The 16,576-nt window shown below is 36.8% G+C and overlaps 1 protein-coding gene across 2 annotated transcripts in view; it reads right to left on the reverse strand.

Annotated features, from left to right (window-relative positions):
• The window catches only part of ARHGEF3 (Rho guanine nucleotide exchange factor 3), a 137,882-nt gene that overhangs the window by 66,213 nt on the left and 55,093 nt on the right, over positions 1–16,576 (reverse strand). Inside the window, exons 1-2 of one of the 2 annotated variants that reach the window (XM_037386218.1) lie at positions 16,352–16,463; positions 5,011–5,073 (exon numbers count right to left, since the gene is read on the reverse strand). In XM_037386218.1, coding sequence (XP_037242115.1) covers positions 5,011–5,073; positions 16,352–16,384 — 96 coding nt within the window. In that variant the 5' untranslated portion in view covers positions 16,385–16,463. Of the gene's footprint in view, positions 1–5,010; positions 5,074–16,351; positions 16,464–16,576 lie in introns of those variants that run through there. The other variant, XM_037386216.1, reaches the window with a different exon arrangement.

Consider the following 16,576-nt stretch of genomic DNA (forward strand, 5'->3'; position numbering starts at 1 on the left):
CTTACACACCGCTCCACCAGGCTCAGAAGGAGGTTGCATAGAGTGAAGACCCACACTTCAAAGTCTGGGTATCAGAAAAGAACAAAAGTGGCAGCAGCAACAAGGGGTAAAAGCACAGGCAGAAAGAATCTCCAATCAGCTCAGAAATTAAGTAATGAAAGACAATGTCTGCACAAGGAAGAATAGAAAGAATTGTAGAGCTCTAGGAGGGTGTTTTAAACACAAAAATGTACTTAGCCCTCTATGATTGTGAAAGCTGTCTCAGCTTTAAAGGGACATCTATAAAAATCTGAAGTTTATGTAAGCTATGTTGATTATATAATGTCTGAAAATCAATATGCCTATGCCAATCTAGAACATTATCACCATTTTAAGAGCAGAAGCATGAAACACACAGACTGAGTTAACTGTGTAGACTGAATACGAGTTAAGCCTTCTGGTGGAGGCCAAGACAAACAAAAGCACAGCAGATAATACGTACATTTTCCTTTTAAAATAGACTTCAGACTGCAGTGGCCTTGCATGTTCATGCACTCAGCCCTCACAGTCTGCTGTCCACATCTGTCACAAGTTATCATGAACTATTTGACATTGAGGGGATCTACAAATCCACTTCTTTAAGCTGGCAATAAAACACGCCAGGACCAACCAGTTCAGTTTAATAAGCCAGTTTATCAACTCCTGAAGCATCAATACCAGTCCAGATCACTAAACAAATACAAAGACCATTTAACATGCTTAGGTTACCACCTTGTCCTGAGTCAGCAAAGCTCCAACCAGCACCTCCTGCAAAAGGAAATTCTGCCTTTATGACTGATCCCCCTGGAAAAGACAGGTATGTCTGGCAATGGTCAGTCATTTTTAAAAATTAAAATCAATTTTTTATAAAAGTATTGTAGACAGGTGATGATGTAAAATGGCAGGGGACCCATAGGTATGTTGCTTTCCGAAGTATGAAGCAATTTAGTCTTTAAGTAGTTAATACCCACTTTCTGTGCCATCCCCTACCCTCTCCTGGACAAAGGTGGTAAACAGGTGCATTTAAACAAATTGGAATCTTTAGACAGAGTGAGAATAGCCAGATCTTTCCATTGGCAAGCACAAGAAAGAGGCATACCCCTGAGGTGATGCCCGTGAGGCCAATGCAGCAATGACTGCAGCATGCGATCAACAGTGCTTCCTTACATCAGCAGCAAAATGAGCTGGAAGAATTGAACAGAAGCCATTCAGCTAATTATGTAAACCAGGAAGTATGCTGCACAGGAAAGTCTAATCTGCTTATCTGTTAAATACATATGCTATTTATTTTATTACAGACTCTGATAGATTTATTATCTGTAAAAACTTAACAATATATAATTATCCCAGTTAGAATCTAAATTTATAATAGGGAACACATGCATTTAGATTTTGATATTCCTAGCCACTGCCCTGGAAAATAAATGCTTTCATTGAGGATATACATACAAGCAATTTGGCACAACTTTTCAAAGATGTAAGAGTTGCTACACAAAGGAACCTCAACAAATACTTATTTACATCATGCTACCATCCAAAGGCTACACTAAGTGTAGAGCCCTCACTATGTCATTTCAAACTGTTACTGCTTGGAAGAAAACAAAATAAATAAAAATAAAGTAGTGTATTGGGCTAATTTAACTCGTCTCAGAACAGCCATGACTCAGGTTAATGATGGATCTTTGAGGCCAACACTATGTCTTCAACAATGGTAAAAAACAGCTGCCCAGGCAAGTGCGTGAAAGCAGAGTAAACACCTAGTGATACACGCATAGTTTACTCTCCCAGACTCCAGAAATATGCAAGTTCAAGGATTTCTTCAGATGGATGGTTTCAGTCAGTCTAATAGCTCTTGATGGATTCTTCTTCCATTAATTTGTCCAGTCTGCTCTTTGAACTCCTGCAAACCTCTGATATCCAGAACATCTGTGCCAGAATTCTGCCAGTGCCTGCTAGCTGAAGCAGTATCCCTTCTGGTTTGGTACAAATTTACAAAGAGTTTAATTTTGTGCCCTTAATCACAAGAGAATGAATAACCTTACATTGATTGTATTTTTATAGAATAGCCATCCACCATTTTTTCCCCCCCAGTATATTTAATTTCAGTTTATGTAAGTTTCAATGTATTTGACTGTTTCTTATATGGAACTGTTCCAAACTTTTGAGATTACTTCTCTTACCCTGCCCTGCACCACACCACATCGTGCCCCACTCACACCCCATTTTTTGGGCATAAGTTACTTTGCACATGAATAGTGTGGAGCAACACAGTAAGAAGGCTATTTTGCATAACACCCCTACACTTGGTTTCTATGAGGTATGAATCAATTCTTTTTGAAATTGGCCTTCACAAACATGAGAACAAAAGACAACCAACTCTGTACTGTAATAAAATCTAATTGTTGGAATGTCAATTATGGCTCTCTAAGAGCAAACCCCAAAAGACACATCTCCCCAATATAAATAACATCTTCTAGCATGTCTCTCTTTTCTGTTGCTTTTTAAGCGCTTGCACAGAACAAAATGCTTCTACAGGTATTTACCCATGAACTGCTGGATTCCATTTCATGCTACAACATTCCACAGTACAGTTAAAAGGCTCTAATATTTTCTAATGACATGAGACACTTGGAACTTAAGGAGCAGGTTTTCAATCTAGATGCATACTCAGCACCATCTTTATAATTATCCATCAGCAAAATATGATGTGAAAGGAAAACCAAAGTTTATTTACCACATCCAGAAGGCTCACAAAGGCGATAGTCCTCCTTTACCAGGAGGATCGTAATCTAACTGGCAGGAACACGAGTCATTAGAAAATGCATAATTCTTCCTGCCCAACTTGTTCTAATGTCAACAGCACCAAGTTCTGATGGGCACACTTGAACCATTACCTCTTAAAAAACAGGGGTGGGGTGATGGTGTTCTGAGGTCACATACCAGGCTAATTTTCCAAACCAAAGGCACCTTCCCTCTCAAAGGAAGTTACCCTAACAGTTTAAGTCTTCTGTCACAGCCAGAGGCAAACTAGACTTAACACCAATCAGTATCACATGCTGAATAGGAAACTGTAGTAATATAATGTAGAATAATTCAGGGCAAAGTAAGTTCCAGTGACACAAGACACAGTATATTCTGGCTGGCTGTACAGCGTAAGATAAGCAGTACTTTCTGGTAACAGAAAAAAGTGGTGACAGACTTGAGGCTACCTCAAGCAAAAAAGATAAATCAACTAGTATTTATATAAATTGTCCATTTAAATAAACTGACCATTCTTCAAGATACACCGCACACCACTGCCCATTACACCCTCGTGGGATATTCTCCACCCTCTCGACCTGCATAATTCTGAAGTCCTCAGATCACCTCCCTCTAAGAATTCACCTGTTAACAGGAACCGTACCTTTTAAGCAGTATTTAAACCTTTAGCTGTTAGCCAAAACAGACTCAACACACATTCAAGTATTTCTACAGCAGCGTAACAGCTTCTGCACAAGAGAATTTTACATAATTGTCTTAATTATACAAGAATAAAATACATACTCTTTATGGAAACATGAAAACAGTTAAAACCAACATTTTCCATCCTAGGTCAGAGTAAGTAATCTAAAATGTTATCCATTAGTCCAGAATAAATAGTCAACAATTTTGAATTTTCAGATCCCTGAAGAATAACAATTCCTTTAAAACTCCTTTAAAGGAATAACAGTTCCTTTGAAGTTGGGCTCACTGTAAAGTCTAATGTGATTAACTAACATTAAAGTATTAGATAACAGAGAAGGTCAGGCTACTGTGGGTTTATGATCTCCAAAATAGTTCTGGATTCTACCCAGCCCACTCAAAGTGCCTACAAGAGCTCGCATTTGTCTGCAGCCATCCAGGCAGGTAAACCCTTAATGTAATTGCTTCTTCAAAGAACAGGTAATACTTCAAAAGCAAAATTAAGATCTGATCATTAAAGAAACCACAGCACTAGGTTTGGCACATGTTAATAAATAAAAAAAAAAAACCCACCTGTTAAAACAAGCAGCTTTTAGTCTCTGTTTTTTAACTTTTTCTGTCTGTACTACATAAGAGGTCTACTGAAAGGGAAAACGGGTTCAACAGCTGACTGTAAACAAAACACTGAAAATGATACTAACACTGAACAGAAGGAACCGTAAATATTCCTACATCTATTGTAATTCCATGGATTTGAAATGATAAATGCAAGTGTACCCTCATGCCACAACTTTACATGGAAAACTAATATTGCACTTTACTGCATAATTACACTCATTAATACTTTGAATCAACATCCACCAAAATCAACAGTTTCTTCCTTATAGCTTATTTTTAAAGGAAGCAGACATCAACCACTGTAGTAATTTTTAAAAAATAATAAAACAAGCCAATATTTCACCTTTACTTCCAGAGACAATTAAAAAATTCAGTCAGGAACAGCCTACTTGTACCAAAAAATACACATTATAAATTGCGTAGTTTTTATAAAACATGTTTTCTGATGTAGTCTTCACATCTGAAGTGCATGATACGTGATACATGCATCACTTCAGCAGCGACACACGTAGGTCCCAATTGTATTAATATCACATCATACAGTTTCACAACATCAGCATTAACCACCACTGACATAACTGAAATAAAATTTCTAATACAGCCATGCAATGGGAGAAAGGTCTGTTTCTAAGTCTGGCATTCACAATACCCTTTTATCCTGATAATTATTTCCTTATAAAAGATTCACTGTTTTACAAGAAACTGTTATCCTGGCTTTTTATTTTTCTCTTTCAATATTTTACTACAGAAAAATGAATGCAGTAATACATGAAGTGTAATATTTTAGTAATAAGCAGAACAAGTTATTCATGCAATGTATGAAAACAATGCAGCTGGACAGACGAAGGGGTTTGTTTCAGAGTACCCACAACAGCCACATTTCAGTTCAAGGGGGTGTGAAGGGAAGGCAAAAAGGAAAATGAAATTACTCACACTTGTATCCAGGCTGCAGATACTGATTGTATCTTCATCTTGAGTACTCTGTTTTCGTTTTTTCTATAAAACAAAATTAAAAGAAAAGCTCAGTTTTGATGAAGAGCAGCTACCACAAGAGCTTGATCCCGAAACAGGTATATATAAAGAAGCAATACACATACATGTATGTGTATAGTTAATTATTTTCTCTCATCATTATAATCACCATGCATGTGAATATAAACTCTCACTTTCACAAGTTGAAAAGTTACATATTAGCACATTAGTAAATTAAAATCTGTTCCTTTTTCTACTCATACAGCATTATGTTCACTTCAATTAAGAAACTTATTTCTAACTAAAAGCACAAGTAAACATTGCATATTATAAATTGAACTTTGGCACTTGATATGAACTTTTGTAACTAATGAGACTGTCAGGAGGAGAAACTCGTATTTTGTGTCAAAAGCCTATACTTAGATTTTTCAAAACATACATTCAGCAATCAAGTACTATTCCCAGAGAGTCAATATTACATAGTGAGGATAATAGGTGAAATGTACTGCAGGAATTAAATTAACATATTTTTGGATTTCACTGTACACATCAGTGTTTGCATTCTGCTCTATATCCAGGTTTTGTTTTGGAGAATGGCAAGCCCCCCACTCGTCATTTCACAGGTTCACCACAAGATTAATCTTCATGCCCTTCAAATAAGTATGAAATGTCATTTAACAGAGCTCTGCATTTTCTACCACACTGGGAAGATTTAGGGAACAAGAGAAGTCACAGAATACATGATCCTTATTTATCCAGCTGTGTTGTCTTCCACTGCCAACTAAAGATAAGCGTTCACACATAACAGCAGCTGGGATTCAGCTTCCAGTCTACAGAAGTCCAAGATAAGCAATTTAAAGAACAAAAAACCTCACACAGGTGCCATACAGAGCTCCTATCTTACAAGATGATGAAAGCTCAGCTATAAGGCAGAAGCTGCACATTGTGCAGGTACTTCTTATTTATTTTTGAAAAATTCTACATAAAAAATGCGCTCCCTCGACCATACCCATGCTTCTAGCTCTTCCAGAGCTTGGAGGTTTTATTCCATCAAGCCAGTGAAACAACCACTGCATCTGCTAGGTCAAGCATACGGCTTCTGAGAACTGTTTTTTCTTTGGTGAACAAAGATAAGGAATACCTACCATAGAACCCAGAAATTTTTATTTCATGCTGTTTTGAAATTAAACAGTAGGTGTTGAAACTACACACTAGAAGGGATGAAAAAACAGGTAAATTGTAAGAAAAACAATTACATATTGAATGAGTCTGGGACAGCCTCCACAAAGCAGATCCCTCGCTCCACCTCATACTTTACTAAGCTCATAAAAAGATCACTCCTTACTTTATTTTAGATCTTCTACTTACTGAAAAGTAACACACACGCACACACACACACACAAAAGAATCTACCAACTACATGCATACTATACTATTATTGTTCTCTGGAAGTTTGTAAGTATTAGACTACTAATGTTCTCTGGAAGCTTGTCTCAGTGGCTATGCAAGACAAGTAATCTCATACAGAAATTTTTAAACATCACCAACCACTGCAGGCAAGATTAATGTTTAAAATTTTCTACGACTTTCAAGGGCTGTTGGGGGGGGGGGGGGGGGAGGAGGGCAACACCATGGCAAAAAAATTAGTTTCCAATAATTAAGCTACCAAATACATTTCTTTCCCCATAATAAGTGGATTAGAAGCAAAGATTGCAGTGGATATTGTGCAGGGAGCATAAGGTGCTCATTACATTAATCCCTGCTCTTTGTGAGGATCTTTTACCCAAAGGAGTCACAAGTCCTGTCTCGGTTGCCATAGCACAGCACAGCTGACCTCTGAATCTCTCATGTTCCAGAAAATCACCCCTTAAATGCTACTCTTCATTTTATGTTTTAAATCACATGGCACATCAAGCACTACAAGCTTCACTCCATTTTGATCTCAATTTTGTGTGTATTCCTTTCACAAAAGATCCTAGAAGTTCAATGTAACGGCTTTAGGATGAACCCAGAAGAAGAGTTATGTGACTAAGCATGGTATGTATTGCATGTGTTCATAGCGGAATAAGTTTCACTGAAAAGCCAAGGATCTTTGACGATAAGATGAATTTACAGCTCAAACACTGAAAGGAGTTAAGTAGCATATTAATGAAGAAGTTGAATTTCCTGAGAGAATTTAAGTAAGCAGTGCTTTGAGAGGTTCAAATATCTATTGCACACTTTGCTTGAATGACAAATAAATGTATCAAACAAAACCTAACTGCATCATATTGTATTCTAGTAGGTTTTTCATACCAGCTTATATTGCCACATATGACTATGTCAAGCTGAAAAACATGTGAATCTTTATTCAACATGACACCTGCACTGGCCCAGGCATAGCACTAGAGAGAAAGGACTGATTTCTTGATTGCATTTTATTACCTTGCACATGAAGTATTCCTAGTTCCTGTTAATATCTCTTGCAATTATCTATGGCTGCAGCAATCACCAGTTTTAATACAATTTAATAGCTTTTTTTTTTAGACTATATGGATTGAAGAAGCATGCACAATAGGGAGAAGGAAAGCCCATGCTGAGTGTGCTATATTAAGATTATATGCACTAATTAAAGTCCATGAGTATACCCATGCAGAGATCTTACTGAAAACCGCAGAAGATTTAACCACAAACATGTCAAGGGACAGAAAAGTTGAGGCCCTTACTGATACCTGAGCATGTCCGAGTTATATACACAAGTTAGGTTCCTTACATGTGTAATACGTAATCACATTCTAATATACTGCATATGAGTGTTGTTTTAATGGAACCAAGCTGGAGATTGTATCAAGTTTTATTTTCATTAATATCCCATAAGAAGCTCCAACATATTATGAATACTATGAAACAGGGATAATTTTTAAGACATGACCATTACTGTTCCCTATCTTGATTCTTGGGAAGCACGCTAAAGCTATTAATCGGAATATTCCTGAAATTTTAAACTGAACTATCCAATTAGAACCCATCTCTACTTTAAATTCAGAGTAATAATAACCCATGTAAAAGGTAGCACGCTATCCTTACACTTGACATGATCACTCATCTCCACTGTATATTATTTATGAGTAATGCCACACTGCAACATTACATGAAATACATTAAATACAAAATACTGCGATTACTCCATATCAGTCTACAAGCAATGGAAAAATGCCACCCACTAACTCACTGCAGAGTATTTCTTTATCAGAATTTGTATGTACTTGAAACTAAATTGAAAAATGTTATGAAGCTGTTTGCCTTGCTGGGAAAAAAGGACAGCTTGCAACACTTCGATAACTCCCCTTTTCCGTACAGTATTTTTAGACCTAAAAAAGGTGTAGATGTCTGCATGAAAAAAATATACCCGTAACAAGTATCTATTCTGAACAGAGATGTGCCTGTGTTTTCTAACGCATTACATGCATCTGAATGTGTACCTTTAGACTGGAAAACATTTTCTATCACACTTAGGGCTTTTTTGTCTTTTGGAGTACTAATAAAAAAAATAAAAATCTAAGTCCCCAGACCACGATGACTGGATGTATATTTGGTTTGAATCTTGATCTGTGCTTGTGTTACTGTTGCTTAAAAGGCTATGGTTACATCCACAGCTATAGAGACAGAACAGTTCCTGATCTTACCATAGCAGAAAAGAGTTGTTCTCCATAACTATCTGGCAGGGGATGAGAAAGTAAGATATCCAATTATATGTTAAAACAGTGATTTAATTAAAGGAATTAGAGCAATAAGACATTGTTATAGGAAGGCTGAATTAACAACCTCTCGCCATCACAGGGGGTTAGTTATCAATATCACAGATTTATAATTTACCACCTGGGAGATGAAATGCAAAGATGCACAAAAATAGCTTGATAAAAAAGCCCATCCTGTGATGAGGAAGGAAACACTTCTCAGAAGAATCACTGGCTTTTGCTAAATTATCCATCCATTCTAGTTGCTTAGAAATGGGTCTGCACGCAGGCCCACATCAAAATAAGTAACAGTTCAGGAGAATGTATTTGCATAGGCACATAAAACCCTTAAACCTTCTAAGTTATAGACTAATTTCAAAACCAAACATAAAACAACTTACTTTTTAAGCCCTTTTATCATACAGAAATCCATTTAACAAATGAGGATCCATTCATTCTACCAAAACAGACTTCCTCCACCCCTCCAAAACAAAAAGTCCAAAATAAAGAAAAATTAAAGCCCATTTAATCATTCTGTATTTCAAATTGTTTTCATATGAAAATATCTAAAAAACTTAAGTCTTTCCAGAACATATATATGGGCACGCTTCAACACTGCTAATTGGAAGCAAGCAACTTCACAAAAAAAGAGTTCTAATATGATTTAAATAAGTATAAATAGGTGGAAGTGCATATATGTATACACACATATATATAAATATATGTGCATACACAAATACATATATACATTTATATATCACGTACATTCCCCCCCCCCCGCCTTTTCTGCCTTTAAAAAAAAAAAAAAAAGGCAAACATATCACATGTTCTACTATGGTCCCTTTTGAATGTCCTATTCAGATTTTGGGGGACGGAAGTACGCAATGAACTACAAAATACTTGGGTAAACATTGTTAAGTCTAAGTTAAAGAAACAGCTTTCCATACCAGTAATAATTTGAAGTTTCTTTAAAAGGATTTTCAGTTGGCAAAATGCAAGTTTACATATTTTTTTGCAAAGTTCAATAATGAGAGCAATTGTGGACTCTCAGTCCCAGTTCTCATAATAGAGCATTATAACACACTGCATTTTCAAAGGAAAACATCTAAAAATGAATGAATGCAAACATATAGAACAGTCAGAGACATAAAATATGAGAATGATTTCCCATTTGATTGTCTACTTTTATGAAAGAAAATTGGGTCATGAATAATGACCCAATGAATACATTCATTCATTAAGATATGCACACTGCATTTTCGCAAAGTCTGTCCTATACAGTTTTTTAAATACAAGTTTAACCAAAAAATAAAACCCCTTAAACTACACAAAAAATAAAATTTGCAATAATACAGAAAAGGAAAAACCAGGTAGCCAACAAAATTTTTAATCTTTTTTACTGTTGTGGAAAAGGCAGGAAAGGATTCACTGTGGGTTTCATGCTCCTCTTCAGTTTATGGTACACAACAGTCAAGAACAACCAAAAGGGCAGTATCTCTATCAGACTGAGTTAAACACCAAAACCAACCAAAGAAAAACAGTATGAAGAGATAAGGTATAGTCAAAAATAAAATCCAGAAGCGATTCACATGGAAGGAGGAGAGAAAACAGACTAAATACTTAACAAAAAGTCAGATATCATAGGCCAGAAAAGGTTCAAAGAACACCCCAAAGGGCAGACTATATCTGCATGAAAAGCAGCTCTACTACAAACTTGGGTTTGTTTTTTTTTAAAAAGCAATCAGGATGTCCTTAGCCAGCTGAGAGCTCTCTCAATGTACAAGGAACCTTCATATCAAAAACCTGATAATGGCCTTCTGCACTAGGAATCACAGTCAGTGTTGAAGCAGCTGGGAATAAGGCAGGAACATACCATAATTTTCTTTCTGTAAAGACACCAAATCACAACAATAATCCAGACTTTCATGTTTATTTCTACTCACACTCTTCTCAAGCAACACTCAAAAAAAAATCCAGTTAGCTTATAAATTCTCTTGACATGGAAATAATTTTTATCAGCAAAATCCACATATATATACTAGTGATTCTCAGCACCCTTTCATTCTGGTACAGTCAAAAGAACACTCAGACACTACACTTCTCACCTTCTTTCCTTTGTAGTTTGTCAGTACCTCCCCACCCATCCATAACATGTTGATCCTCCTCTTAAAAGAAGAGCCCTGAAAAACACCTCTTGCCAAGACCAAATTTATTCCTTTAATGACTCCAAAACCTCCACCTGTTGTTGCCTGTGTTATAAGATCTGTTTCAAGTTTTCACTGTTTCCATTTCAAATCACATTCCAATTTTTTCAAATGTATCAAGCTCCCAGTCAGTTATATCACAGAGTACGGAGGATTTAACCTTGGGACACAGAGCCCAGTGATGAGGCACAAATAGCACAAAACAGATGTTAAAAGGTATGCAAGTAGTAGTGAGGTAGGATGAAAGAAATAATGACAAACTGGACTAGGAAGGAAATAGGCCACATTTCAGTTCTCCAGACTAATTTAAAATGTTTCTAGAAGTCTCATTGATGATACAGCCAGAAAACTAAAAATGTAAATATTTCGGTTTGGTCGTCCTTATACAACAGGAGGAAATTCTGACTAAATGCCTCAGTATTTTTCTCACCTGCTGTTGTCACTCAGTTAACGAAATACACCTTGGATCCAGCTTAAATTGGGTATAAAATTACTAGGGGAAAATATTAACAACCTTCCATCTCAAGGTTAGCTGAAGAATCACTAATTTACCATTTCCTGCCTCAGGTGGTAGGATGTAACATCACAACACAGACTTCAGAAGCACAATGGAAGAGGCAGCAGTGGTGTTTCATTACCCAGCTTCAAGCCAGAACACTCGTGACACTGAAACATGCAATAAGTGTCATGTAGGATTACTCATTTTCCATCTTGCTACACTGCTACTGCACTGACATTCAAGTGTCTCAAGATGAAATAAAAGTACAGATTTTAAAAAAAAAAAAAAAAAAAAAGAAAAAAACCACACCCCACTTGGGCCCAGCTGATACAATGCACAGTTCCAAAAAAGCGTCCATGTAGAAGGAGACCACGTCGTATTAATCACATAAGCATCTCTGTCTGCAATAACAAGCTGGAAACATCTGAGTTTCCCGTGGAATATGGTGTGCCTTCTAAGCCTGGTTCAGAGCTAACCAATTATGATTTCACAGTGATAACTCATTCCCTAGTTTAAGCTCGTTCAGAGATACATGAATCTTCTGTCACCCTCTACGGCCAGCCCTCTTGTCACTCTACCATAGCCTACCAGTCACCTCCACACCAGCACCAGTATTCCTCCCTGGTTACCTGTCACTTCCATGGCCGTACCAGACACTTCTAAGAGCTTGAAGGCATGGGAAGACAACAGCATCTAAAAGCAAGCTTTCCCAGAGCCTAGTGCCTTTTTTTTTTTTTTTTTTTAGCTGAATGATCCATCGTCATACATGGGTTTTGGGACCATAACTTCAGAATACTGAATTCTAATACAACTTTATTTTAAAATAACAGCAGTTGTTACCCTGCATTCCAGTACCACAGTTCTTTATATTGTTTGGCAAAGAGCACTTGCTTAAGCTCTGAAAAGAACCAAAAATTCTTTAGTTTTATAATAAAACCAGTTTCTATGTATATTTCCGCTGCCCTCTACTGTTCAGAATACCAAAGACATTACAGGTTTCGTTTTCACAAGAAAAAAAAAACCATAAAAATCTAAACAAAAGCTTTATTCCTTTTGAGGGAGAAACAGAGATGACCGGATTGCAGAGTTTGCACCAAGCCTGGTACAAAGCTTTGCTGATTCAGTTTCCCACCCTGCACATGTTCTGCTGGCAGGGTCTTTGTGTATTGGTGTTAGTTACAGAGCTTGCTTGTTCATGATGTCCCAAGCAAAACAAATGAAAGAAACTGCTCTAAGTCTGTCACAACACAGCAGAAAACTGAAATGGAGGTGAGGTCATCTATGGCACTTCAGGCTTTGCTGCTGAACCTATCTAAGCCCTTCTGAAGAGACGCTCCTACCTGCAGACAAAATGGCAGCTCCTTTTCAGCCTTCTCTGACCACAGAGAGCACGCTTTATTTCTGCTGTGCTTACCATGATGGATTTAAGATTTTCCGGTCAATGTAATATAAAATGAACACCGAAGTGAACAATGAAATGAAAGTTATGTTCAATGTGTTGAGCATTAACAACAGGAAATGGGCGTGCATGTACGGGATGCTGTAAGGACAAGGATCAGCAGAGCTTTGTTTGAGGACTGGTATTTATTCTGTCTTTATTTAACCTTCTTCCTTCCCCTTTTCAGAAGACGGGGAGAGTATCAGTCATTGGAATCTAGCAGAGTTAAACATGCTGAAAGTTTTTCATAGTTTACTATAAAGTCTAACTCAAATTCAGATAAATTACATTTATTTCTTTCTCTGTAGTTCTTTGTTACATGAGTGAACAGCAGGCTTTATTATATGATCCTTTCTCAGTTGGAACTTGAAGACTGCTACATAAATTATGCCTTTAACTAACACAATCAATATCCAAGGATTCTAAATTCACCTAGCATACGAATAAAAACTAAGATGCAATTTAAGAGTCCATACACTACTTAGATTTAGCTGCTGTTGTTCTGACAAACACAGCTTCTTTTCACCTGGGATCTGTCAGATCCAGTTCTTTGTGACCCCAAATAACATAATCAGTCAGTTTACAAATAATCCCTGGATTCCTTTGCCAAGTTGATGTGATGAAGTTGCAGTTCCCAGCTTTGTACGTTTGTGTCGAGGGAGTTTATTATAGGTCTAGTTGTAAAAGTAAGAATAATCGAAGTTGGGCTATTTTAATGATCTAACTCTACCCTTAAACGTTTTGTGCACTTGAAGGCATGGGGACTTCCTCTCACTGGACAGCAAAGACCAGTACTTGCTGCAGTTGACCATTTAATCACAGCTGTCAACCACCAATTGTGGTTCCAAAATGACTACATCTGTGTATGTAACACACAAGACCTCTTTTTCCTTCCAACAAAAATCACAATGAAAGTTTCTCATGAAATGCAGATTCATTCAAATTACACTTTATCATTATTCTTATTATATAATTTATTGGGGGGTTGGGGGTTTTATTGTTGGGGTTTTTTTTAAGAATCCAACAGAGCTTCTCATTGTAAAAGAGATCTTGGATTGCTGATACTGTGCACAGCACTGGAACCACATACAGCAGAATGAAACAATTCCCATAAACTAGGTCTCCACGTGGCATTTAATTGGCTTACATTTGCATAAATAGCAGTCAACCCTCATTGTTCTAATACTCTACTGCTGCTCTGCTTTCTCCCAGTCTCCTGCCTTCAACATCATTATGCTGCTGTACCTTTAAAACCACAGACAGGATCCTGCATATAGCTTTTGATCTACCAGCCTCAAGTGCTCTTCTTCAGCTTCACACAGGATAGATAAACTGGCTACACCCAAAATGGATTTTTTTCTGCAGATAAACACAATATTGCTTTTACTAAAATTACATGTTGCTATATCTATTTTTTGGTTCAATATAAACAAACACACACAAACACTTGAGCTCAATTTCTCAGGAAACAAGGCTTATGGGATACCGGTCAATATCCCTGTGACTCTTAATTCTTTTATTTTTGTAAAACTTGTTGCCCAGTTTCAACCAAAACTGACGAAGAGATAAAGACTTCAGTCATTTTGAACAAAGTGTATAGAACAGGAGATAGAATTTACATCCAACTTAGAAGATTTCAAAGCGAGCTCAGCAATATTAGTAGACCCTAAACAATCTGTGTGACTTTACTTCATAAACATGCATCTCCCTTGCGTTCCATAAAAAACGTGTCATTTAGTATATTTTCTTTACTATAAATTTTCAAGTGAATGAAACCTAAAACACATACCCACAGCAAATATGCATGTTAAGTACATCCAAAAAGACTACGCCAATTTAACAGTATGGCAGTTAATCAGTTCTTAAGCTATTTAATAAAACCCAAGAATTCAAATGTACAACATCTGTTAAACTAATTTTCACTAGTTGAATAGCTCTTCATTTCTCTGACAGTCTTAATAAACTTTCCAAGACCGTTGCAATTTTGATTTACCTTTCTTAAACATGATTTAAGTCAGAACCGCATAAAGCATTTCAGATAACATCTTAAAAACATTCTATGCAATAAATTCATCACAGACCATCTCTTTCCCTATTGCAAAAATGTCATACAAAAAATATATATCCCAATTAACAATCCAGTCTTAAGCTTCAGTATATTTAAGCCACATTCTCCACAGCAAATCCTAGTGCATACAGGCCCTTGAACACATCCCCAGGTCACTTGCTTCACACTACAGGCACTCACCTTTATCACATGTTCCTAAGAACTTCAAAATATGGTTTTCTTCAACATCTGTGCAAATATTTTGAAATAACTTAGCTTCTTAAATAAAAGGAAGCTCTCTAGTTTTCCAGTGTATGGAAAGATCGTACAAACTGGGACTAGAGCTGCAAAGTTAAGAGATCAGATTGTGCACTTGTGACCCTAATGTGCTACTCTTATCCACATACTATTAACAGCCCAAAACCAAAATCCCACGTGAATCATTAAGAACAATCAAGTATTAAATGCTAACCATTGCAACATGTAAGCTAGGTCAATGTGCACAATGCAGGTCTTTCTAGATTATGCTGAAAGGTCTGAAATTACAGATTTTATAATATAATTGTATACTCCGTTCTACTGCTTAGTTAACATTACAATCAGGAAGTGTTTTCCCAAAAAATATTTAACCTAAATCTCACTTGCTATGAAATAAACCTACTTATTCCTGCGGTACCCTTAGCAAATACAGAGAACAAGTACCAACTTCATAATTGTTCCCACACACACTCAGAGACAAATGTAGATTTGTACCTCATATCAAGTCTTACTTCTTTACACACAACATGAGCTATATTTTTTAAACTTCCTTCATAGGCTATATTTTCTAGAGTTATTATTAATCTTGCTGCTTTTCTGTCCACATCTTTCCAAAGTGTAATGTCTAAAACTTGCACCATTTTCCAGGTGATGCCACATACACATGCTGCAGAGCAGAATCATTATGAATTGTAAATACACCGTAAACAGGATCTGTTACAACTTTCAGTTTGACAGTGGATAGGCTTATGCATATAGCTATAAACGTGCTCATTTAAACCCTTGCAATCAGCCATAATCCTCACTTTGACGGTAGGAGACAGAGGCAGAGATATTTACACATGTACGATAAAAAAGCAAGACCAAAAACATAAAACCACCACCCTGCAGCAATAAACCACCAATACGTAGAGAAAAACAAACTGCCATCCATCCCTTTGGAAATATTAGAGTATTATCTAAACTTCTAACAAATTTCTTTCCTTATAGAAGGAAACATTCCTGCTAAGCAGCACTTTGGCTTCGTTAATAGCCAATTTCAAATCCTGGCATGCATGGAAGCAGTATCTGTGCAAGTTCAACTTACTACAATGCCACACACACAAACAAAAAGTAACACAATCCTGAATTTACACTTACCTGATGATGCACAAAAAAGCAACACCACACCATGGGGTACTTTGTATTGTACTAAGATTTTAGGAGGATTTTTAATATTCAGCGTGACAGTGAAAAGCCTTTGCTACAAAGAAGTCCCTATGTCTCTCCTTCAGTTTTCGGCAGGAACTCCTCCCCATGCAGCCACACAGTTTGCTCTCGCTTCCTGTCATGCAGCGTACTAGAAGTGTCAGGAGCAGTGATATG

The sequence above is a fragment of the Falco rusticolus genome, chromosome 4 (genome assembly GCF_015220075.1).
Source record: "Falco rusticolus isolate bFalRus1 chromosome 4, bFalRus1.pri, whole genome shotgun sequence".
Classification (NCBI taxonomy): domain Eukaryota; kingdom Metazoa; phylum Chordata; class Aves; order Falconiformes; family Falconidae; genus Falco; species Falco rusticolus.